Source organism: Mytilus galloprovincialis, chromosome 5 (assembly GCF_965363235.1).
Source record: "Mytilus galloprovincialis chromosome 5, xbMytGall1.hap1.1, whole genome shotgun sequence".
Taxonomy (NCBI): domain Eukaryota; kingdom Metazoa; phylum Mollusca; class Bivalvia; order Mytilida; family Mytilidae; genus Mytilus; species Mytilus galloprovincialis.
The window spans coordinates 2254233-2281954 of NC_134842.1; the positions used below are offsets into that span (position 1 = coordinate 2254233).

General features: G+C 30.2%; 1 protein-coding gene across 1 annotated transcript; it reads right to left on the reverse strand.

The window, feature by feature from the left end:
* Window positions 1–836: 836 nt before the first annotated feature.
* On the reverse strand, window positions 837–27270 carry LOC143074946 (zinc finger CCHC domain-containing protein 8 homolog). The gene is made up of 15 exons (XM_076250147.1): window positions 26925–27270; window positions 25827–25869; window positions 25176–25238; window positions 16617–16707; window positions 15189–15269; window positions 14494–14597; window positions 13157–13225; window positions 12319–12465; window positions 11633–11692; window positions 8434–8582; window positions 7146–7208; window positions 5791–5861; window positions 5004–5081; window positions 4277–4364; window positions 837–3152 (listed from the first exon to the last, which is right to left on the reverse strand). The coding sequence occupies exons 1-15, from the start codon at window positions 27244–27246 to the stop codon at window positions 2302–2304; spliced, it is 2280 nt and encodes a 759-aa protein (XP_076106262.1). The 5' UTR covers window positions 27247–27270; the 3' UTR covers window positions 837–2301.
* Window positions 27271–27722: the final 452 nt, after the last annotated feature.

Sequence of the window (27722 nt, forward strand, 5' to 3'; positions counted from 1 at the left end):
AATACCAGGAAAAATTAGTATCACAAAAATACTGAAACTCCGAGGAAAATTCAAAACAGAAAGTACCTAATCGGATGGCAAAATCAAAAGCTCAAACGGATGGATAACAATTGAAAAAGAAGTTTAATGGTAACCATTACCAAATGGTTGATTCATATGATGATGATTTGTCTCAGCTCACTGTCTTTCGCTGTCTTAGAACTTTAGATACAAGAAAAGATGTCTGATCTGTAGATTTAGTTATGAAGTCATATTCTGTGACTTTGACCGTGTTGATTCACATAGCTGATAGTGCATGCATTGTAGAAAATACTTAGCTGGTCAAGGCACAAAGTCAGTAAACTTTTGGAGTTTGTTATTTCCAGATTTCTTTTTTTTTTTTTGCCTTCACTTGTAGCTTTTAACAAATTTATGATATTTGAACATTGTTAAAATGCTCTAATTTATCATCACCAGAATATTAAATTCGTCTGTGTGTGTTACATTGTTGTTTGGTTTTTTGTTGCACTTTAGTCTCTGTTGTTTCCTTGTTTTCCCCTTATATGTGATGTTTTTCCCTCGGTTTTAGTTTGTTACTGGGATTTGTTTTCTCTCAATCGAGTTTAAATGACTTTCAAACAGTTGTATACTATTGTTGCCTTTATTTCTGCTTTTTTTAAATGTATGATTTTTTTTATTATAAATCTTGTTGGTGCATTTTTTTTATAGGTTCTGACTGCAAGTAAATTCTAAGTGGTTCATTTGAAGAACAACAATCAAGAGATTGTCAAATATATGAATTTATCCATCAGCCATTTCAGATATCTATATATATGAAAATACACAACTAACACATGTAACAGTTAAAAATACTTTTATTTTTCTTTTATTTCTGTCCCTGTCAAACAGAATGAATTCAACCGCTTCTTCTACAGCAGCGTTTTCAAGATGGATTCAGAGCATTAAATCCTAAAATTATGATATTTATTTAAAAACAGAGAGAAAAAGTTCTGTATATTTGTACAACTTCATGAATAATACATATTTGAAGCACAACATATAGCTGCCATTAAATGTGCCATAGTGTCTTATTGAAATATTTCTGTAACATTATAAAATATAATATAGAATGAATGATTGTAGATCTGTCTATCCAATAGTGTAAGTAAGAAAGCATACAATATAAGTTTTTCTGATAGTAATAAAATCAAAGTGCAAAATAATTAACAGCCATCTTGCTGTGACAATTATCAAATAAAAATGAGAAAATTTCATGTCAAGAAAATTTCAGTGTAATATACATTTACTTTTCAATATGATGAATTTAAAATGAGCTATGAATGTTAAACAATGATGCGTTGTACATATAAACATAAAGTTGTACAGTACTGTGTAGTTTGGTTGCTGACACATGAATGTATACCTAACATCTCATTGATTTTATATTTCATCTCATATTTCATTTCTATTTTAATCATTTAATCTTATAAAAAAAAGTTGAATTTATAAGACTTTTTACTAAAAAAAAATATATTAAATGTAAGGATTTTCATCTGGGTCCTTTTTAAGTTATTGTAGATCATATTTAAAAGACCTTTCACAAACAAAATAAAAGTTTAAAAAATGCTTTTAAGGTATTTACATTTTTTCAGCATGAATATTAAAATTCATGAAGATGTAAATTCATCAAACTTACATATCATCAAAAGCTTATGTTTACCACCTTGTGTCTTATTCTGTACACAAATGTCAGTTCTTGTAATTGTATTTAGAGCTGTTCCAGAAAAGCATAGTACACAGGGAAGGCACTTTGACCCCTACACATAAGCTGGAGTCAGTGAAATTGTAATAGAAATTCTAAATTTTCCTTAATAGAATATTACCTCACTCTGAAGCTTGGTTCAAAGTATGCTTAAATGGAACAGCACCTATCTGTTTTAAGAAAAGATCAAAAACATTCTTCTTTATTTACCTATCTTGGTTTTTTTTCTGCACACAAAAATACTCTCAATTTGTTCTTTCTATCAAATACTATCTACTTTCTTGTTTTCCAATTATTCACTAGAACTGTGTTATGTATGAAAACTGCAAAGGCAATAACAAATTCTTAAAAAAAAAGTGAAAATAAGAGAAATTCTGTGACCTGAAATAAGACAACTATCATTTAAATCCAAAGGATATCTTCTCTTTTTTTTTACCTTCACATTTGTTTCTGAAGATTTTTCACTCATCTATGCATCCAGTTTTACAAGTTTTTCTGAATATGTCAAATCTTGTAAAATGAGTAGAGACAACTTTGATACCCCTATAACTGTGTATCCATCATCTTTTCTTCCGTTTGATATTACTCCTAATTTTGTCTATCAATTTGGACATTTTACTATAACTTCCTGTTGAATCAGGCAAATTTTCAAACGGCATATGATCCTCTATACCTTGCCCAAAACTTGAAGCCGTGGGCAGCTTTTCTTTACTGACTGTTCTCATATAAATGGGAGTACCATAGTCTTTCGAGATAGAATTACTCTTTGATAACTCTGATGAGCTGAGATTAATAAATGAGTCATCCATGTTAACCCCTGGCGTACCAGGAAGAGAATTAGATGGACTTCCTGTCCCTAATTCACCAAACGTCTGTATAGATGTCGTTGATCCTTGACGTGTTAACTGAGCACCTGATAAATCTTGAAGACTTCCCTCCTCTTCCTCCTCTTCAATACTGTCGACCACCTGTAATTCTATGTCATCCACATTCTCATCTTGACAAAGTTTCTCCTGTATTAACTGGTATTGTTTTTCTAAATCGTCTAATGTAGGTGAAGTTGATCTTCCTGATTTAGCACTGAGTGCTGACAGCTGACGATGAATTGGACTGGGCATATCTGGAGTTGGAGGAGGTGTTCCTAATGGTAAAGGAGGCTTACCAGGAGGTGTAGCCATAGGTAAAGGAGGTTGACCTGATAATGGGGTATGTCCTCTCCTACGTAGGATTTCCTCAGGTGTGGGTGGAGGTGTTCCCATTGGTAGAGGAGGTTTTCCTGGAGGTGTGTCACATGGTAAAGGAGGATTACCAGGTAGAGGAACACGTCTTTTATGTCTTCCTTCTGTTGCAACCGGGGAGCTACTGTACGGAGATAAAAATTCACCATTTCTGTCAGCATGAGTCTCATCATCTGTAAAGGAAACAGAAATCATAGTATATGAAGAAATATCAGAAAATATGTTTTCGATTTTTTTCTACAAATTCAAGTGTTTTAAACAAAGCATATACATACTTTTTTACAAATAAAAAAGTTCAACAAGATTACTACAGATAAGCAAAAACCCTGACATACTGGAAGTTTACATATGACTTATATTTAACAGGGGAGAACCTCTGTGTAACAAATTGATCAGTGCTGAATATCAAATTTTTCTGAGATATTTTTGGACATAAATTCTCCAATTAGAAATTAAGATGTAAGAGTGCTTACAGTGTTCTTTTCCCTTTGATTTACATTTCAAAGAGGCATAACTCTCAAAAAATATTTGAATAATGCTGCCTTTCAAGCTTATCTCATATTTTGCTGATGTTAACCTTGAAAATAAATCTCATCAATCTCCAAAGAGAAAATGAAGGAGTGATAGCACTTTAAAAATGAAAAACAAATATTAGATCTGTGCTTATTTTCGAACTTAATCAAAATATGACTGGTGTTCTTTAACCGCTGCCATAACTTCAGTCAGAAATATTGTCAAGGCATTAAAAATGTTTATTTTTAGTACCACTTACACTTCCTAGGAGCACGATGCCACAATCAAATTGAAATTGAGACTGATAAAGATATTACTCATGTAAAGCATTAATTTGAATAAAAAATTGTATCATGTAGTTAATACAAGAGAAATTCCTGCAACAACAATAAAGAATTTTTGACACCACATCAAGTACATAAAAGTTTTAACCGCATTTACATATATTCCCCACATCATCATAAGATTTTATCTCCTCTCATCAAGGTAAATTAATCCACTTCAGATTTAAAGGTTTTTAAAGCTTTACGAATGTTATACTGGAATATTCATTTTTATTTGTGGGTTATATATTTTTTAGGTATAAATAAACAAATTTACTTGTTGAAGAAAATGAAGTTTTCCTACAGAGCAGTATACAGAATTTGTAAAAATCGTAAAAATATTGTTTCCACTTTTAAAGGAGCCAAAAGAGTACCAACCCAATACCAAGCAACATGGCTACAGTATAAAAAATAATATATATTCTAATGGTTTAAGTATCCATTTACTTAATCACTCTCACCTTCTATTTCCATTTCAGCTTCTTCAACTTTCATCTTCTTTTTTGTAACTTGTTCGTCCTGTTCCAATTTTCTTTTTTTCATTGCATCCTGAAAGTATGAAACAGAAGGTTAGAGTACCAGTGATGATGCCAGGAACACACAAATATAAAAATTTGAAGATGTGGTATGATTAAAATTGAGAATGGAAATGTGTCAAAGAGACAACAACCCGACCACAGAACAGACAACAGCAGAAGGTTCCCAATAGGTCTTCAATTCCGCGAGAAACACCCGACCCTATGATACAACTATCAACCAGAGATCAAATGGAGTTGGTGTTATGATAAGAAATTAGGACCTACAGAAACAATTGTTCTACCAACTGCATGTTTAACACACAGTTGATTGTTTCAATATTATAATACTGCTTATCAAATATGTAGCAAAAATTGTTTTTAAAGGTATTTTTCCTCCTGGGAAATATTGCCCACACCTTTGTATCTAACCTACAGCAAATATAAGTAAAATCTTTAAGTCAATCTTCAATGTGAGTCACTATGATGGCATAAGATGGGATGCATTCAAGCTTCTTTTTCATACCTTTTCAAGTTGATTTCAAACATTTTTCTTTAAACTGATAGTTACTGTATTTTTGTGTTTTGGGACCGAAGGTCATTATTAATCTCCTTCACATACTACTTTTCAAACATAATAATAGATTTTTCCAATAATTAAAATAAATACTACCATCATTTCTTGTCTTTGGAATAAAGCTGATTTAAGTTGATGAGGCTGTAATGGAGGGAAGCCTAACTCTGCATGCTCCTAAAGAAAGAAAAAAAGTATATAACTGTGTTCATCATAAAAATAATGATAATGATTATTGCTACATTACAAAATTAGAACTATGCAAGACTGTATGGAATTTATAAATTTAAAGTACTTTGAGAATGGTGTTATGATGAACAAATTTTCAAATAATTATGAATAGAAGGAAATATTCCGGTATAAAAAAACGAAACTAAGTTAGAAAAATAATAGTTTAACCTACTGCTTATAAATATATATCACCCCTAATGAATGATCAAGATAATTCCATCACACCAAACAAGAACTAATGTATGGTAAACAGGAAGAAGAAAAGCAACAAATCTTCAAACATGTCATCAAACATAGAGACAATTTCAGAAAACTAAATGTAGATCAGAAACAAAACTGCAAACATGTCATACAGTATATCAAGTTGAACCTTGGTACTAAACATCATAGAGCTACAATTAATGTTGCTGAGAAAATGTGATAGAAATTTAATGTAACTGCATTTCAAATTCAGGATTTATCTCTTCTTCACAAAGAAAGTAAAAGAGTAACAATAATGAAGGAATGTGACAATACCTTCCATACTATATTTCAAATATGTTGCTTATCTCCCCTATTTAGTTAATATGTATAAGTTTTTGATATAAGAACCCTGAAGTAAAATCTAAAACACCTGGGAACTCTAGTCACAGATAGCTGAATAAACAATACTTACATCAACCAAGTCTTCAGATAACTCTACAGTAAATCCTGGGTAGTCCATTATTTTGTTGGGATCTATTTGGGCTGTAACATAAATCAAATTTAATCCACAATTCAACCTGGGTAGTCTTTTAATTCTGTTTGATATAACTGGGCTGTTATAAATAAAAACTTTCATAATCTTTGATTAAAGCCTTTTCTTTTCTTTCTGGATTTTTGCATTTTTAGTATGTCATTTTAATATTTTTCTAACTTATAAAACAGCTGCTAAACAAAAATTGTTTAGGCAAAAGTAGTTATATATATATATGTTAAGTCTGATGTGAGAAGGTAATGTTTTAAAGTGTTAGTAGTACATAATAATTCTGTAAAATTAGAACGAGTACTGATGCATGATTAAGGTAGTAAGTCTCTTAATACTTCCTGTGCAACACATTTGACAATGTTGACCACTGTACAATATACATGCTCACCAAAAAATATTAACTTCAAGTGTAATTTATTTTTCAATATAAACAAGTGTTTATATTGGAATAATTAGTAATCAAGGGGACATAAATCTTCTTTTTTTTAACTGAAAAAAATCTGGAATGAACAACATTTCTCTATAATACAACTAAATCTAATGGTAACACTGAATTATTTTATCATGCCAAAAGAATCCCATTATATCATGGTTCTATTGACAAATGTGTTCTTCAGTTAAATTTCTCAGATGACATAGTAAATAACATACATTTATGTTAGTTAAACCTAAAATTCCTTTTAAAAAACAGAACAAATTTAAATTGTCAATTTTAAGTATGACGTTTTAATTGTCTGAACCTTACTTCTATAAATTATTTCAGAAATGAGGTTTAAAATAACAAAACCAAGAAACCATACAAATCTAATGCAGGATTGGTTTTGAAAGAGGCAATGCCTACAAAATGAGAACACAATATTTCAATATGATATATGCAGCATTTGAGAAGGGGTAATTGAGACTCATTTTTGGCCCAGTTATGCATTGAGTACATAAAGACAATTTTTTCTTGCTTCTTGAATTTGAAATTAAAACACATCAAAAATCTACAAGATAACAACTATATTAAAACTTGCTATGTATCAACAAAAAAATAAGAAACAAGAAAAATTATTATTGATCAAGGGGACACAACCCTGAAATAATTTGAGATGGAAATTTCAATCTATTAATATGGATGACTGCAGTAAGATAACACATATAAAAATCTCCCCACAACAAACAAAAGTTCTCTAGGCAGTTTTGCAGATTTGAAATGAACATAAATGACCTACAAGCCATGTCCAGATACAAAACTTCTCTTTCTATGGTCCCCACATTAATTTTATTAAAATAGTCCTTACGTTCTTGAACTCTTTCTTCATTGACTTCTCCGTCTTCCATACTTTGTCCTGTTATGTCCACTTCTACAATGTATAAGTTAGGTATGTCATGTGACTATTCATACCTTAACAAACTACACAAAAACAATGTTGTAAGTACATTTGCCTGTTTAACTTTTAGCTATTGTGTTTATCTAGACCAAATAAATAATTGATAAAAGTTGTTAAAAATTTAAATGGAGAAAGTTCTGACCAACAAACATTTGTGTGATCAGTTTTTCACAAATTTAGGATCATAAGATACAATGAGAAATTGATTGATGATTGCTTCATGTCTAATTATATTCTAGACAATCACATATTTAAAGCAAGATAAGAACGTACCCTATTTTGTACTAGACCAACAGGTTGTCAGAATTTTATCATGGTAGGTCAAAAGTAAGAGTTTGAAGGAGAACATATGATCCTACAAGCACATTTTGTCTTGCAGACGAGCAGTCCCTTCTCCTTCTCCTATATATTGTATTTTTGGCAGTGAACCATCAAAGACCAGTTTTAATGTTGTGTAACTGGAGAGCATGAATTTCATTACAAAATTGCTTGTCTCCACCGGGACTTGAACCCCGGACCTCTGTGTTACAAGGCAGCGTGTTAACCGACTGAGCTAAAGAAGTACTTCCTTAGCTCAACCGCTTATGGCTGACTAAGTAACTATTAAGTTTTTCTAAGGGAAGCAATCCCGTCACACTTCCTCCACCTCAAGAGTCATTACACTCTATAATGATGATATCTTTATCTTTTTATATTTATATTATAACCTGGCTAGGTATTTTCTTCTAACCGTGGGTTTTTATTGTTGGGCACCAATGTAACTGGAGAGCATGAATTTCATTACAAAATTGCTTGTCTCCACCAGGACTCGAACCGATAGTCTGCCCATTAAATTATAGAAGTGAGCCTCATTTATTTGAATGTTTAAAAAGTACATACAATAGTTGGGTAAGAAGTATCTGCCACTAGTTGTACACATGCAAAATATGCAGTCAACAATTTTTGTTCGTAAGTTTAGTAACTATAAATTAAATATGGGTGTCCTATGTCTAACAGAGTTTGTATAAATGTTAAAAGAATTTCAGAAGTTAGTGCTTGGTTTTATTAATGCAAAAGTGTGACTGGTTGAGTGTTGCAACAATTGCAATGTGACATCTGATGCATAAACCTAAATGCAGATAATTTATCTTGCATTTTTAACTAATTCTTCAAACGTCCCAATAATAAATGCATGCAATAATTTCAGAATTAACAATACCTTTTCCATGTTTATCAAACAACATGAGACCAGAGCCTTGTTTCTTTGCTTCCTCTAACCACCCTGGGGGGTAACCCAACAGCCTCATTCTGTACACATACTGAGGTATCTGTTGAGGGGATAGACCTAATGCCTCTCTCAGTTTATCACTGTAAAATAACATATAAACATGTATAGGAACAATAGTTTTTATTCAGAGTTAATACTTGCAATCTATTGAGTTATTTCTGTTATTGAATCAAAACTTATCCAAGATGCACCTAACACAAGATTCTTAGTCAACAATTGGTTGGTGAAAAGTACATGAAGTATAATTTGTTCAGCAATTGGCTAACACAGATTACTTATTCACTCTGTCAGACACTGAAAAAAGCAAATAATCATAAAAACAAGAAAATTGACAAACCAGCATTTCTGTATTTTTGAAGGACGACCATTGTTGAACTTTAGATGGCAGCTTGTTAAAATGAAATTGATGTATTCTAATATGCAATACTTTCAGGCTTGTTTGACCTGCCAATTTCTATTGACAAGCTGTCAAGGATCATAAGATTTCTATTTTTAAAATTAGTTTAATTCAAACAATGAATTCATATTGGTTATAAGTCTATTTTTTTTAAGAAAATGGTCTGAATGTAGCAAATCTTGAATCAGGCTACTATTGATACATTTATTTTCATGAGTACCAATTTTCATTGACTGGTGAAAACTTGCATATATGTGGATATTTGATTTTGTTGTTTTGTTTAAGTCCAAGCACATTTTTTTTGAAACATTTTTAATTTGTTTGACTCTAAAATTTGTAGTTTCCTTGTACAAGAAAATTGGTATCCGACAAAAAATAATAAATCTACATTATCTGGAGCTGTGTTGTCAGTAATTCTTAATTGGAGTCAGCATGGTCAGATGTGGTAGTTATTTTTTGTACTGTCCACTTTTTTTGTTATTTTTTGTACTGTTCACTTTTTTTGTTATCTTTTGTACTGTCCACTTATTTTGGTATCTTTTGTACTGTCCACTTTTTTTGTTATCTTTTGTACTGTTCACTTTTTTTGTTATCTTTTGTACTGTCCACTTTTTTTGTTATCTTTTGTACTGTGCACTTATTTTGGTATCTTTTGTACTGTCCACTTTTTTTGTTATTTTTTGTACTGTGCACTTATTTTGTTATCTTTTGTACTGTCCACTTTTTTTGTTATTTTTTGTACTGTGCACATTGTGTTATCTTTTGTACTGTCCACTTTTTTTGTTATCTTTTGTACTGTCAACTTATTTTGTTATCTTTTGTACTGTCCACTTATTTTGTTATCTTTTGTACTGTCCACTTTTTTTGGTATCTTTTGTACTGTCCACTTTTTTTGTTATCTTTTGTACTGTCCACTTTTTTGTTATTTTTTGTACTGTCCACTTTTTTTGTTATCTTTTGTACTGTCCACTTATTTTGTTATCTTTTGTACTGTCCACTTTTATTGTTATTTTTAGTACTGTCCACTTTTTTTGTTATCTTTAGTACTGTCCACTTTTTTTGTTATTTTTTGTACTGTCCACTTTTTTTGTTATCTTTTGTACTGTCCACTTTTTTTGTTATCTTTAGTACTGTCCACTTTTTTTGTTATGCTGTCCACTTTTTTTGTTATCTTTTGTACTGTCCACTTTTTTTGTTATCTTTAGTACTGTCCACTTTTTTTGTTATCTTTTGTACTGTCCACTGTTTTTGTTATCTTTTGTACTGTCCATTGTTTTTGTTATCTTTTGTGCTTTACACTTTTTTTGTTATCTTTTGTGCTGTCCACTGTTTTTGTTATCTTTTGTACTGTCCACTGTTTTTGTTATCTTTTGTGCTTTACACTTTTTTTGTTATCTTTTGTGCTGTCCACTTTTATTGTTATTTTTTGTACTGTCCACTTTTTTTGTTATCTTTTGTACTGTCCACTGTTTTTGTTATCTTTTGTACTGTCCACTGTTTTTGTTATCTTTTGTGCTTTACACTTTTTTTGTTATCTTTTGTGCTGTCCACTGTTTTTGTTATCTTTTGTACTGTCCACTGTTTTTGTTATCTTTTGTACTGTCCACTGTTTTTGTTATCTTTTGTGCTTTACACTTTTTTTGTTATCTTTTGTGCTGTCCACTGTTTTTGTTATCTTTAGTACTGTCCACTTTTATTGTTATTTTTTGTACTGTCCACTTTTTTTGTTATCTTTTGTACTGTCCACTGTTTTTGTTATCTTTTGTACTGTCCACTGTTTTTGTTATCTTTTGTGCTTTACACTTTTTTTGTTATCTTTTGTGCTGTCCACTGTTTTTGTTATCTTTTGTACTGTCCACTGTTTTTGTTATCTTTTGTACTGTCCACTGTTTTTGTTATCTTTTGTGCTTTACACTTTTTTTGTTATCTTTTGTGCTGTCCACTGTTTTTGTTATCTTTAGTACTGTCCACTTTTATTGTTATTTTTTGTGCTGTCCACTCATTTTGTTATCTTTTGTACTGTCCACTTTTTTTGTTATCTTTTGTACTGTCCACTGTTTTTGTTATCTTTTGTACTGTCCACTTTTTTTGTTATCTTTTGTGCTTTACACTTTTTTTGTTATCTTTTGTACTGTCCACTGTTTTTGTTATCTTTTGTAGCCAATCTCTCAAGGTTCATATGAATTCTAGATAAGCAATTCAATACAATTATACTGTAATAGTTCCTATAATGGTTTACTATTATAAATTGTAACTTGGATGGAGAGTTGTCTTATTGTCACTCATACCACATCTTCTTATATCTATGTACATATTGATTATAAGTCTATTTCTTCAAAGCAAAAGGTTTGAATGTGTTGCATGTTAGATGAGAAGGCTATTTGGACCATGTGTTGTATCTTTTTTATACATGGAGTAGAATGTTGTTAGTTGAGTCTGTTATACTTTCCATTATTTGCAATATGATCCCTATTATCCTTTGTATTTCTTTATAAATACTGTGGATTCATTTATTTTTCGTGGGTTCTAATCTTCTTGGACAAAGGAAAACTTGTATGTTCGTGGATATCTAATTTCATAGTTTTGCCGAGGTCTGCATACCAGCCTACAGAAAATTTGTCATTCGTTTAACATTTAATTTCGTGGTTTACCTGTACGCACGAAATCCATGAAAAATTGGTATCCATAAAAAATAATGAATCCACAGTATTCCTTGTATTACTTTATAAATACCTGATTTGTCCTGGTTTGAATGTAGCAAATCTTGGATCATCATCTCTGTGATACCTGGATCTGAAAATCAAAAACAACAAAATATAAAGCATGTTTAACACTACTGTAAATTCAGAAATTATTTTATGCATTTATTATTGCGAGATTAAAATGCGATTTTATTTATGCAATATTCAGAAAAATCCTGTTTTATTCATATATATTTTTTTTATTGTAATTATAACCGTACATTTTTTGCAATAATAAAAACATCACAATAATTTCTAAATTAACAGTAATCATGCTGAAGAACTACAATTCAAATTGGTGTGGCCCCTCAAAATTTTAAGATAAGAGTTTAAAAGTCCAATCCTTTTCCTCCTGAAAATACATCCTTCCAACACAATGTTTACATTTTACAAGCTAAGGACAATAAAAATGCAAAATATTTAACCTCACAAATAGCTTGCTGTTCCTTGTAAACCAAGGTTCCGTGTTGAAGGCCATACTTTGACCTATAATGCTTTACTTTAACAAATTGTGACTAGAATGGGAAGTTGTCTCATTCGCACTCATACCATATCTTCTTATATCTATTGACTCTGGAAATTAAAAAAAATAATCTCTGCAAAAATAAACCATCTTACAGAAATCTAAGGAACAAATCATACAGAAGATGAAATTGTAAAATCTGATTTTTAGCTTACCCTGTGAGCTTTTGACTTGGACCATGTGGACCACCACTCTTGTCTAAAAACTCAGATTTATTTTTCTTTATTCTTTGGAAATCTTTGGGAACTGGACATTCTGAGATCATGTGATCTGCACCACAATTAAAGCAGGTGGCTTTGGGTCTGAAAAATAATATATACTTGTACTGTTACAGTCAAGATCACCTCCCATAATCAGGATAAGTAAAACAGTTTAAAATTTAACTAAAATGCTAGAATTGTGAAGATTTTAGTAATTTAGCATGACTTAATGGTGCTAGTACCCGATATATGTATATTGTATTGTCAAAAAGAGCCCATATTTATGTAGCAGAAGCATTCTACTGTCCAATAAACCACTAAAAGTTTACATTTTAAAAATTTTGTAAAACTGCTATATTTTGGGGCCGAAAAGGGGTCTTACTGGACCTTCTCCTTTAAATTATCAACAAAGTAAAAAAAATACAAGCTTAAATGTACAATTTGACAAAAACCACCATCAAATATCAATGAAAATACAATTTTCTATTTCTTAACAAAAATGTGCACCCACCTAAATAAATCTACAGTAATACAGCAACCAATGCAATGACAATTATGTAAATAGAAATAGCTTGTTCACATTTTGGATTAAATTGTCTTTTTGGTTTATTTTATGGTCTCTATTATTTACTTTGTGTTATGTCTTAGACTGATAGATAATATAGATTAATATTGAATGATAAGAATTTGGCTTATTGACCATTAAGTGCTTATTAGTTCCATATTTTTTATTTTTGTTTTTGTGTCATTGGTAACCATACTTCATTTTATTTATAAATAGTTACAATCTTACCTTCCTGGCTTGACTCTGACAGATTCATCTTCATCAAATGGTATTGGATCTAAGAAACATTGTTCAAATCTGATGGTTCAGGAAAACTTACTAATAATACAGAAATACTGTTAATTAAGAATTCATTGCAATGTTTTTAAAATTGCGAAAAATGCAACAGGGTTATAATCATGATAATTGCAATAATTCAAACTCCCATTTTGATTCTTTTAAAGAAATAAATAGGATTTTTTTTCAACTTCGCAAAATCTAAAATCCAATTTTATTCTAAAATGATAGATAAAATAGCATTAATTTTTGAATTTACAGTACCACATTTAAAATAAAAATAAACAAAAAATATTATTTGTTTTAATTATTTTTCAACTGGATATATATCATATAAACATGCTAAATGTTAGATTTGTTATTTAAATATTTAGCTAGAAATTATTTATGAGTAACCGAAAAAAAAACTGAAATGGAAAGAAAAGACTGACCAGACCATACTTTGTCTATGTTTAGTCAAATGGTTTTCAAATATTATCTGGGTAACAGTCAAACTTTCGGTTCATCTGACTAAAGATTTTGACCACTTTTTAAACACTTAAGTGTCTATTTCTTTTGAATCAATTAGTTTCTTTATTTACTTTTCTACATTGGCTAGAGGTATAGGGGGAGGGTTGAGATCTCATAAACATGTTTAACCCCGCCGCATTTTGCGCCTGTCCCAAGTCAGGAGCCTCTGGCCTTTGTTAGTCTTGTACTTTTTTAATTTTAGTTTCTTGTGTACAATTTGGAAACTAGTATGGCATTCATTATCACTGAACTAGTATATATTTGTCAAGGGGCCAGCTGAAGAACGACTCCGGTTGCGAGAATTTCTCGCTACATTGAAGACCTGTTGGTGACCTTCTGCTGGTCGGTTGTTGTCTCTTTGACACATTCCCCATTTCCATTCTCAATTTTATTTCAAATTTTCAAATCATGAAAGACTTTCAAAACTAAAAAAGTAAAAAAAGAGAAGGAGCAGTATAAGGAGATACTTGTATTGTGTTTTATGCTTGGCCTATGTAAACGGTAGATTTACTGTTGCTTTCAATTTTAACTGCAACTATTTTTTTTTTTTTTGATATTGGTAGGCAGCTGACTTATGTAGTAATTGCGCCTAAAATTCATATAAAAATTATGTATATATACTTTCAGTCCTTAATTTATTTTTAGTATTACGTTTTGGCGAGTAATTAAATGAAACTATTATCTTCCGTTGTTAATATAAACAACTACATTTTATTCTTTACCTTTGAAGTTACCAATAACTACCGCTACATACAATGTATGATTAAAAAGAAGGATACTTTGGTATTTCCCAGCTGTCTGTTAATGATGGATTGAGGTTAACAAGAGGCCACCCTAGGGTATCTATCAAGAAATACTGATAAATATGTGAACAACCAATTAACTGAAATACAAAATTACATTAAACATTACAATATGGCTTGAATTGTATCTGAAATAAATATAATAATCATTGCAATCTGATTGGACCAAAGATCCTGTGTTCACCTTTAGTTCCAAAGAAATGACACAGTTCTGTTTGATAGGAAGAATCTTCTAGTAAAATCATTAAAGTAGATATAGGAAGATGTGGTGTGAGTATCAATGAGACAACTCTCCATACAAATAACAATTTAAAAAAAGTAAACCATTATAGGTCAATATACGGCCTTCAACAGGGAAAGTGTCATTACTATCTATATATTTATTCTACAAGGGCCATATCAAATGGTAAAGATATTTAAATAGCAAAAGAGAAACAATTAATGACTGATTTAAGTTAATAATATGAAACAAACTCAGGAGATTGTACATAATTTGGGGTTCTACATTTGTTGTGAACTTGTTTTTCATTCATTTTCATTGTTTCATACATAAATTTAGTTTTCGAGTAGGAATTGTTTTACATTTTGTTCAGTTTGACATGTATAGCATTCTTTTTAGTATGTTTTTGTTTAACGTTTTTTTTTTCATTTTTAAAAAGTCTATTACTTACTGCATGCGATGACCACATGGACTTATTTCTTTGAGGAGCTGTTAGTTTTTCATTGATATCTACACAGGTCAAGGTTGAAGGCTGCAAAATAAAAATAAAGTTGCATTATACAAAAAGTTTCAGCAGTATAATTCTAAGGTCAAAGGGGCATAACTCTAAGAAAAATTTAATTATTTTCTATGGGTTTACAATAAGATGTGGTATTATTGCCAATAAAACAGCTCTCCACAAGAGACCAAATGACCAAAAATTTAACAACAATTGTAAATTCTCTATGGCCTTCAACAATTAGCTAATTCCATACCACATAGTCAGCTATGAAAGCCACCAAAATGACAAATGTAACACAATTAATAAGAGAAAATTCATATCCTTATATTCTTCAAAGTTTCATTAAGTTCTGTTGTGTGGTTTCAGAGCTGTGATGACAAGAAATGGACTGACAGACCGGTCAAAAATAAACTCTACTTAACTTTGTTCTGGGCATAATAGAAAAAAAGGCAGCGAAGTCAAATGAAAAGATCAAAATGAAATAAGGTTTCCACATGAATAATTTAGTTTAAAATAAACCAACATTTCTTTGCTCAAAAGAAAAAGATGTTGGGATGCCATTTTCAGGTCATTTCTATATTTTATAATTATAAGCTGGCTCTCAATAATATACACCCCTCTTTTATTTCTCTTGATACTATACCTTTTAATTGATCTTTTTCCTGACATGTCATAGATGCCAACCAACTTTTGACACAATCAGTAACAAACTAACAAATTTTCAGTATTTTTGAAAAGTTTTCAGTAATCATTCATACACGTGCATTTACCAATAAAAATTACTGACGAGTGGTTGCAAAGTAATGTGCAATAAAATTTGTCGTTTAACATGTTGTGTGTAGTATGTATTCCATTCATTACTTGTTCAGATGATCTGGACTCTTACATTTTCGTTTTGTCAAGGAGAAGTAGAGAAAGGGGGAAAGCTATTTCATATAATGCAAGTTTGCCTCTTCGGAAGTCAGTTAGTTACCCAACAATAGGTTGATAACTCCTGAGAAACCGGAAGCATTACATTGGCGTTTTCTAAATACCGGACCAGGACGGAAAGTAATGATGAAAATCCGCGTTTTATAAAATTGAATGGCCATGATTGGGAGTTCGTAACTATTCAACTTTGACCGTAAAAGCTTAGTTTTTATCGCAAAATCGGAAAAACTACGGAAAAATCATAATGGTTGGCATCTATGACATGTTAAAAATTTTATGTCATTTTATTTGTATTGATGTATATAAGTCCTTGATTGATGGTTTTAATATTAAACACCTCTTTTAACTGCATTGATTGTTTTATGTTAAGCACTTAAAGTAGTTCTAATTAGATAATGTACAGTATAAATATTGTATAAAAAAATAAAATATTGTAAATAATAATACCTCAAGATCAAGTTCTGGAAGGACAGAACTATCAAACATTTCTTTATACAACAAACCAGCGATGAAGTTCTCTATATTCGTCCTGTATTTCCTGGAGAAGAAAGCAAAACTTGAATATGTTGTTACTTTTATATTTATACTACAGAACTAGAAATGTATTTTGTTATATTATAGAATCAATATACTTTTATATGTACCAGTTATTGAAATGATTGACATTCTTTTAACTGGACTCAGGGTTCTCACTAAGGCGAGTCCGTGAGTCCTGGACTCATCAAAATCTGTCTGGACTCACCATTTTCAAAACTTGTGAGTCCACAGATGCATCAAGATTGATTTTTTTTTTTTTTTCATTTCAATTAATCATACTTTATTGATATTTTTACATTTGTTAGTGGATACATCAAATACCCGTACCTTATCCTGGCCTCGTTAACCATTAGTAGCATAGAATTAATTTGATTAGTATTTGTTAGTTTCTTTAACTGTAATATATACATTCATAAATCATTGTAAATTATAATATATCCAACTAAAAACATTATCAATATAGAATGATCAATAAATCTGAAAAGATAAAAAAAATTAATAAATTATAAAGAATAAATAAATAAAAAACACAGAAATTTTGAATTTTGGAAAAAAAAATAATAAATATATTTTACTTGCAGGATATATTTATTCAAATATTTGCATACAGGCAATAACTTAGAGGAACCTACATGTAGTTATAAACATAGACAAAACATCAAGCATATATATAAAACCAGCATATAATCAGCCCAGTCTTTATAGAACACAGATCTGCTACCTATTTTAACTCCTTCCGGAGCACCTGAGATCACCCCTGGTTTTTGGTGGGCTTCGTGTTGTTTAATCTTTAGTTTTTTATGTTGTGTCATGTGTGCTATTGTTTTTCTGTTTGTCTTTTTCATTTTTAGCCATGGCGTTGTCAGTTTGTTTTAGATTTACGAGTTTGACTGTCCCTTTGGTATCTTTCGTCCCTCTTTTAATATTTTCATAATTCCAAAGTGAAACTGTTAAAAATTCTTCTTCATTTTTTGGTTTAAGTTTATTTTGCATTTCTGTCCATGCTTTAAAAACATCTTTCCAAAAGGGTTTTTTACATTTGTTTGGTGGGCCTAGAAATACTAGATCTTCAATATTAATATTTTCTGTGCTTTCTATAAGTTTTTTGAGTTTTGTATTGTTTTTTAGCAACCGTCAAACCCACGTTAATTTTAACCCTTTTATATATTCTTCAATATCTAACATTTTCAGCCCCCCAAATTTATGTTCCAGACATAATATTTTTCTTTTAATCTTGTCAGGCTTGTTTTCCCAAATAAATGAATATAGTGTACAATAAGTTGTTTAACAGTAGCAATGAGTAGTATTGCATGGTGTTGGTAATGTTAGAAATAGATGATTTAATTTTGAAATAATTAGTGTCTTGATAATCGTTATCTTTCCCACTGGAGTAAGTGTTTGTCTAGACCAAATATTGATTATATTTTCAATTTCTTTTATTTTAGGATAATAGTTCAAAGATTCCATTTCTTGCAAATTGACAGAAAAGTTTATTCCTAATAGTGTAAACCTACTGGAACCCCATTCCAATCCCCACTTTACACACATGGTATCTTGACTATATTTTTTCTTTCCTATCCATACCACCTCAGTTTTGTCTAAGTTCATACGGAGACCAGACATTTCAGCATATTTATGTAATAAGCGGAGAGATGCGTCAAGGGACTTTGGTGTACCGTCAAGAATAATTGACGTGTCATCAGCATATTGAGAGATCAAATATTCAGTGTCATCTATTTTAATTCCCTTTATTTCTTTATTTTTTCTAATTAATATTCCAAGTATTTCTGCACATAAAAGAAATATATAAGGAGATAAAGGATCCCCTTGTCAACAACCCCTTTGAATTTCAAAGAATTCAGATAAAATACAATTTTGAGAAACTGCAGAACTTATATTTTTGTAAAAGGTTCTCACCCATTATTTTATAGAGGGGCCGAAATTGAAAAAATCTAAAACTTCTTCAATAAAACTCCATGATACAGAATCAAAAGCTTTTTCAAAATCTATGAGAAGGAGCAGTCCTGGTAAATCATTTAGTTCTGTATGAAATAATATATCGTAAATAAGACGAGTATTCTCCCCTATAAATCTACCCGGAATAAAACCAGTCTGATCACTGTTAATAATTTGGGGTTGAACTAATTTTATACGCTCAGCTATGCAGCTTGATGCTAGTTTATATGTGGTATTTAGTAAACTTATTGGTCGCCAATTTTTCATGAACTGTCTAGGTTTATCATCCTTTGGTATACAGGTTATAATACCTTGTCTTTGAGTAATTGATAATTCCCCCTTTTCGTAACCATTATTTATAGACCGAAATACAAATTTTCCTATATCTATCCAAAAAAACTTAAAAATTCATTTGTGAAACCATCTGACCCAGGGCTTTTTTCATTTTTCATTTTTCGCAAAGCTGTTGTTAATTCATCATAAGTAATTTCACCCTCCAAAGATTCTCTGATGGTATTATTATTTTTTTAATATCAGTATCAGGGATTTCATTTTTTAGGTTGACCTTATTCAAACTTTCTGTTTTAGTATAAAGCCTTTTGTATTAATTGTTTGCTTCTTTTAATATTTTATCTTGCTCACTGATAGTGTCACCTTTTTCATTGGCTAATTTTGGAATAGTTTTATTTATAAAATGTTTTGTTTCTAAATTTAGAAAAAAGTTTGAAGGTTTTTCTCCTTCTTCTATTCATTGCATTTTGGATCTGATGTAAGAACCCCTCATCTTTTCTTGTCTTAATACTTTAAGCTCAGTTTTCTTTTTTTTCAATTTCAAAAAATATTTCTTCTGACAATATTTGTTCTTCTAGTTTTTTAATATCTTCTAATAGTATTCTTTCTTTTTCAACTTTTTGTTTCTTCCTAAAAGAAGCATATGCAATTGATTTTCCTCTAATTTCTGTTAATAAAGTTTCTAAAAAGAGTTGATCGGTTATAGTAAATTGAATTTCTAAGTAATTTATCTTTTCTAATGTTTCTCTGTTGTATACTAGTGATGCATATTGTTCTTTTACTTTATTTATAGTCTCTTTAACAGCAGCTGAATATTCAATGTCATGTAAAGGTGAATTGTTAAATTTCCATAGACCTTTACCAATTATAAAGTTATTCATCTTTAAATGTAACATTATTGGGGAGTGATCAGATCTATAACTGTTAAGAATGTGTATATCATGTACATGTTGATTAAGGCTTTGCGATAATAAAAAGAAATCCAATCTTGCTTGTTTAATGGGATTATTTTTTCTCCATGTAAATTTTTTTTGTTCAGGGTACAATTCCCTATAGGGATCTGTTAAATCATAATTTTCTATTATATTTAAAACTTCCTCTTTGGCTTTCGGGTTATTTACATTTTGGTAATTATAAGTATCAAGATTTTGGTTTTGGACTAAATTATAATCTCAAGTTATTATAACTGATTGGTTGTTCAAGTCTTCTATTGTATCACTTACTCTAGAATAAAATTCAGGTGAATCTTTATTTGGACCATATAAGCATATCAAAGTTATTCTTTTTCCTTCAATTTCAATATCAATTCCTAACAGATTTCCTTGATCATCTTTTTTTATCCTATGTATCTTGTCTTCAAAGTTTTTGGTAAAAAATATTGCTACCTCTCTTTTATTTGTTGCAAAAGAATTGAAAATACAGTCTCCTCCCCATAGATTTTTTATTGATATTTCTTCTTTATCTGAAAAATGTGTATCTTGTAAACAATATATGCGGCAATTTTTTGCTTTTAGATAATCCAAAACATCTCTCCTCTTCTCCTTTGAATTTAAACCTTGACAGTTGTATGAAACAATTTTTATACCATTATCACTCATTTATTCATTTATTTTTATAGCTGAATAATAAATACTGGAGATTTGATAAGTGGACCATAATTTGGTATTCGGCCTTTGGTTTCTTTTTGTATCCTTTTTTACAAGTTCTAAAATTTTAACTTTTATTTTGTGGGTTGTGTTGGTGTTAAAAAAGTATGAATGGAACAATTGAGTTTTTCAAGAAAAAATTAATACATTTTGATTCACTGTTTACGTGACAGGAAACCAAACAGGAAACCAATCTTTATTTTCTTTATTTTGCACAATATAATTCAAAAGCCATAAATAAACACCATTACTAGTGTTACTTGCTTCATGTTAATATTTAAAATCTATTTTCAATGTTATATTAAAGTTTTTTTTAAACGTGACAGGAAACCATAAGAAACCGAAAGCATTTTTTTAGTTTTATTTTGTTGCAAAATCTGCTTAAAATAATCTGAACAGTATACTTTTTATTAAAATCCATCTTAAATGTAACAGTATTATAAAACTCCTAAATATGTGCTTGTTTTGAAAACAATTAGTACAATTTATTCAGAATTTTCCATATTTTCTTCATTAATACAGGATACCATAATCGTTGTATCTTGATGTTTTGGCCAAAAAAATATATTTATATTTGGTTTTGAAATTCCAGTTGTATAAAATTTATTCCAAATCATTGGCAACGTAAAATTCTTTAAATCCAGTAAAGAAAAAAAGGTTTAACTTGGAATTAAAATCTTTGAAATAGGCAACATGTGATATTTGTGACCTGTACACCATCTACATGGTTTCCACATTTTAACCTACTTTAGTGGGCTAAAATCAATAAAGTACTTCCTTTCAAGTCATGCCTGGTAAATGTTTACTTTTCCTTTGACAAGTTTATTGCGTTTCTGAAAAGTGTTTGCAGAACATCACATGAATAAAAAAAATTAATTAAAAACTGTGACAAAGTTACCAACTTTGTACATTCCAAGTGTAACGGTATATTAACATGCATTTTTCATTTAATTATCTTCATTCACCTAAAATATCCAGTAATATTTACTGCTGAAGCAAAATCAATCCAACGAACATCAGCACCATGATAAGAGACGTAATTTCAATTGAGTTTTCCAAGGACCCTTTACATTGTTATTGGGAAACGTAGTGTGTTTAAATGTCGGTCAAATCTGAAATCGATTTTGTCAAGTCATTGGGCATTTATTTTCACACAAGATCGTATGTAACATTATGCACATAGGAAAAATAATAGACCCCCGGCGCAATCTCTTTGAAAATTGTATTTTCCTTTTTTAAACAAGTCGAAACAAGTCTACAGATTATGTTTGCTAACATCCCGTTGGAAACAAAAACAATGTTTAGAACTAGTATATCGTATGTCCGGCTGTAAGGGCGTGATCACATGTTAGTCACATGTTTCACGTATGACTGGAAATAATTAGAACTTAAGGACAAAAACAATTTTAATAAATAACTGGACTTCTGTTTCGTGTGAAATGTAACGCATAACGATAACGTCATTTTCTTACTTAATTATTACGAAGATCAAAACAAGAATGTAAATCATCTCTGATTAACCTGTTTGAACATCTCGCGAGAGTTCATATTTGCATATTGTTTTTAAGAATTCTATTTCAACAAAGCAGATTACATCATCTAAAATTAGCGTTACGAAATCGGACACAAAAGTCACGCCACTGTTCTTACATCTGCTACATAAATACTTATAGTTCTCGGCATTTTCTTCTGACTATTCTTATTGGTCGATGTTCTTTGTTATTTGAAAGCAAAAGTTATGAATTTGCCGGTGACGATTATCTATAAATCAGTCAGCGTTATGCTCTTCGGAAGCAAAAAATAACGCGAAAAACGACACAAAAATACGGTTGTAGAATCATTGAAATTTGTATATTTCAATTTTTTTTCTAGGTAAGAGTAGCATACACTTGTATATTGATAAAAATAATGGCATCTTTAGATGTAGTTACAACTTTTCTTACAGTAATTCACAATTTTATCACTTTTCTATAGTTATAGGAAACGAGCCCAATAGCAAATTATGGTCCATGTGTAATGCGATCGATTCTCCCATAGTATTTTATATAAATAAGTGATAGTGTAACTCTGAAATGTCTGACCTCCTCTACGTTGTCTGCATTAATTTCCTGCTGTATCCTAAATACATCATAGTTTTCATATAATAAGTAATACTGTGTCAAAATGAAAAACAAGCATAAAAAATAAAAGAAACAAAAAGAAAGAAAATTTGAGATCATAGTGTAAATATCAAAGATATAATAAAAATTAAAAAACAAATTACTATTGTAGTGAAGAGCAACCTATCCACTTGTGTTCAAATATTTTTTAATACAGAAATACTGTGTACAAAGGGAGATAAATCTATCTAATTTAAATTATAATAAAAATTATCTCCAACATATTATGTGTTTTCATATCAAAATCTAAATGCATTTAATATACACTGTTTTGGTTGATTAAAGTAGGTTTTTATTTCCTTTCAGTTCAAATGACCCAGACCGAAAGAAATTAAGGGTTAATGAAGACAATAAAAATGTGTATATTTAGTTTTGTACAAACAGACAAACAAATGTTTGGTTTTTAATAAAATCAGTAGATATTGTTCATGTAGTGTTAACATTTTCAGGATTTTGCAAGTGTATATTTAGTACACTTCATGATATTTACACCATGAGCACAGGAAAACATGTATATGTAATAGCAGCTAATATAAAAGCTCTTGACATGTACAAATTAAGCTTCAGTCATGCACTTTTTAATTAAGTGTCAGGCAAATCAACACAAATAAAAATCATATTAATATAAGCTAAGCAGTAAGCACTAGTGGAAAACATATTTGATAAGGATAAGCGATTGATTCTCTTTTAAAAGAGATAAAAAAAAAAAATTCTCAATAAATTTTAAATTAATGGTACTCTTTGTTAAGCCAGCTTCACTTATTCATTCATTTGTAATAATCTCACCTTCTATCATGGTATTATTTGAGACAAGATAATAGTATAAAAAAAAAAAATCTGTTGCACAAGGTTTCATTAGAACAAGGCTTCTAATGATGAATTTTGTGTAAATCTAACTGTTTTACAGTTTCTATTATTGGGTGAGTACTGACCTGACGACCAGTCATTTAAGCTAGAACTAGAAATGTATTTTGCATTTGTTATATTATAGAATCAATATACTTTTATATGTAACACTTATTGAAATGATTGAAATTCTTTGAACTGGAGTGAGTGAGTGAGTAATAATAATAATAATAATAAATTCTTTATTTAAAGAGGGTAAACACAGTTAGTTACAATCACTAATCTTCCCTGAGGCCCTCATATACATGTATGTAATACAAGTAAAAACAAAATGATAATAATAAGAGAAAAAAGCAAACATACAACATATAAACACAATTGTATAGACATAATAGTTCAATGTACATGTACCATGATTAAAAGATATGAAACAGTTACATATTGCATGTAGTAAATAGACCTAGTATATATATACAAATCATTAAAATCATACATTCTAAGAGTAATAGTTGCAATCATTTCAGACTGAATATTGGGACTGTCTCAAGTATTGTTTTATAATTTGTTTAAAAGAATAAGTGTTTTGCACTTTACGCATTTCATAAGGTAGTCCGTTCCATAAAACTGATCCAGAATAAGCAAAAGATTTTTTAAACAGTTCAGTTTTTGGCTTTGGAACTATCAAATTACCTTGAGTAACACCCCTTAAAGCATAAGGATTATTTACAGATATAAGTTGAAACTTTTGAATTAGGTACTGTGGTGCTTCTTTCCGCATACATTTAAATAGCAATAAATATTTGTGGTATTTGATTCTGTTTTCTACTGTCATCCAACCAAGTTTTTTAAATAAGGGGGCTGAAGGGGATAATGGGTCTGCATCAAGAATTAATCTTGCTGCTCTTTTTTGAAGTTTTAATATTCTTACTATCCCTTCATTTTTACATTCTCCCCAAATAATACAGCAGTAATCGATGAGAGGCAGAATATACCCGTTATAATATGCTTTCCTGGCATTTATATCTAAAAATTTCTTTAATTTAGAAAGAAGGTATATTCTTGATGAAATGCTAGCACAAATTTGATCAATTTGGTTTTTCCAGCTAAGGGTGCTGTCAATTTTAACACCTAATAATTTCTCACATGATGAATTTTGTAGTGTTTCTGAATTTATTACTAAATTTGGTTGAAAAGATTGGGTTGATAACTTCTGACTTGTTCCAGTAACCAAACATTTAGTTTTTTTGGTATTGATGAACATATTATTCATTTTGCACCATTCTTCAACTTTGCAATGGTATCAATAACTGAGACTCTAAGATAAATCAAAGCTTGGAAGTGATGAAAAGGCAGAGTTTTTTAGATGAAGAAGGATTTCTTGTCTGCAACTGATGCTGCCAGTGTACATGTGAAATGCAATGTTTACTACCAAAAGAAAGTTTACCCACAGACTGAACATTATTGAAGACAATAACGACAATGGCCTGTATCATGGCTATTTCTTCCCTTGGATGCCTTCATTGCACACGAACAAAAAAGGAATTAACTGTACTGGAATCAATATAACTTACCTTGAAAATTTATTATTATGAAAGAGGATTTGACATGCAGGGCTATCAGTGTCTGCAACTTTCCTGTAAATATAAAATTCACTACATTATAGAAAGGATGTATATAATGTTATGAAGGGACATAACTCAAAACCAGTAAATGTGAGGCTACCCGAATGTGTACTTATCAGAGTTTCATGGTAATATGCATTGTGTATAAGTTTCATTACATTTGGTCATGTTGGTAGAGGAAAACTAAAGTTAGACAACGGAAACAAAAAATTAAGCAAATTTTACATTTGTAAAGGGGCATAACTCTAGAACTGTAAAAATAACAACAACAAAGTGCAACTTGATCCTATGTTTTGTGGTAATAAGCATTGTGTACAAGTTTCATTACATTTGGTAGAGAAAACTAAAGTTAGACAAAGGAAACAAAAATTCAGCAAATTTTACATTTGTAAAGGGGCATAACTCTAGAAAGGTAAAAGAAACACCACCAAAAACCAAACTTTTGATCTGTGTTTTGTGGTAATAAGCATAAGCATCGTGTTTTAATTTCATAACATTAGGTTGAAGCCCCACCAATACCATGGGGGCATTAAAAATAAACTAGTTCATTGTAGTTCAAAATAATCTGATCAAAGTTACAGAAATTTGTCAAACACTTACCTTGTAGAATCTATTAAATCAGCAAATCTCTTGTACTTGTTGCCTGTTCAGTGTTAAGGTCAAAACATTCCTCATTCTTTTTATCAAGTAAACTGAACAAAAAGGCATGAAGGCTGCATAACAGAACTTTATCTTTCGATACAAACTTAAATTAACAGGTATCAAAAATGTGTATCAGATTGGAAATAATATTTGTGAAGAAACTTTACCACTTCATCATGTTATCATGATATGTCATAATGAAAGGTTAACTTTAAGTAGCCCACACAAAATTTCAAAGGCCATTGACCTGTGGCCCCCTCCTAATTTCATACCCTGACCCTACACCTTGGCCTCCTGAGTCTGTTCACACCCTATCTTTATTCAAATACCAGTACTGGTTGAATTGTTAGATTGTTTTTTATTTTTTAAATTTTCATGTCAAAATGTTAATTTAATACTTTTATGTGTGATTGATTTTTAAAAAGACTTTTAGAATATTTTGTCTCTCTCTTTTTTTTTTGATCATCATGCAATGTTCATTTTGCCATACTTCTTCTTCTTCATCCAGTAACAAGCCACCGTCAACTGCCACATTGTTTAGTGAGTGCATGCAATTTTTTTTACATTTAATAAACAAAAAGAACAGGTGCAACTTAATATATAATATACAGGTACAATTTAAAAAACATGTCATTTAAATCTAATGATGAAGCTGATCCTTGAAAGATTCACGACTCTTAAAATAATCATTGATAATTGACAAAAAAAACGGTACCAGTTTACGTTTTTAAATAAGGGGGGAATTGAGAACGAAAGTAAAAGTGATTTAGGGTCAACAGAACCAAATTCTTTAGGTTCAGTAAATTATATGCGAAAACAGATTTCCCGCCTTTATCATATTCAAATACAACTGTATGACTGTATACATGACATCCTTTGAAGATCCTACGACTTGGTTTTTGATTCAATTATTGCTGTACTGAATATGCACTAAATGAAAATAAATTGAACAAACAATCAATTTCATAAACAAAGAAGGTTATCATATATCAAATATATTTGAGTAATTCCCTATTTGGTGCAACTTCTTTATGCAACATTTTTATAAAAGGATACGCTCATGTTGTAGTTTAAATGAGGTAGTGTTTTTAGATTCCACTTTTTCATTTGTTGTGTTTATTTGATCGACATTCTCAGAGTCAGTTTTATTTACATTGTCGACATCTCTATTTTCGGTTTCAGTTTCACTTTCTGATTCAGATTCACTGTTGGATTCTGATGAAGATTCATCATCAGACGTTCCAATTTTAAACAATATTTTACTCTTGTCTTCTTGTCCTTCATTTGTGACATCATATTTTATAAATGACGCGCTAGAATTTCTGTCCTTTTCAAATTCGTCAAAAAGAGATAGGTCACCGAACACGTCGGTAGCCATTTTAGCAAATTATTAATCAGGAGTGAATAAAACCAATGTCATAGATTAGTCGATAAACATTATGTTCATTGTTTCCAGTTTTAGGAGAATTTGTTGGTTGTTTAAATATTCTTTTCATCTATTTTCATCGTTTGTTTGTAGATTTAACATGTTAAAAACATTTTTATTATTTTTTTTAATAAAAAGCAATTACCTATAACCTATTGTACTGTTCCGATCTAATACCGAAATCGGTGAACTTTATAGAATCAATTTTTCAAGTGCATACATGTATATCTTTGTTCCAGACAACATTGCAACAAGAAACTGAAAGAAATTTAACCTTAAAGAGATCAAATGAACAAGTGAATAACCAGGTTTATGGAGGAAACCAAATATAAATACAACATAAAAAAAAAACGTTTTAAATGCAACGAACTGACAAAAAACTACCACCCTTGTTTCATTGAATTGAATTTGTTAAAATCGTATGGAAA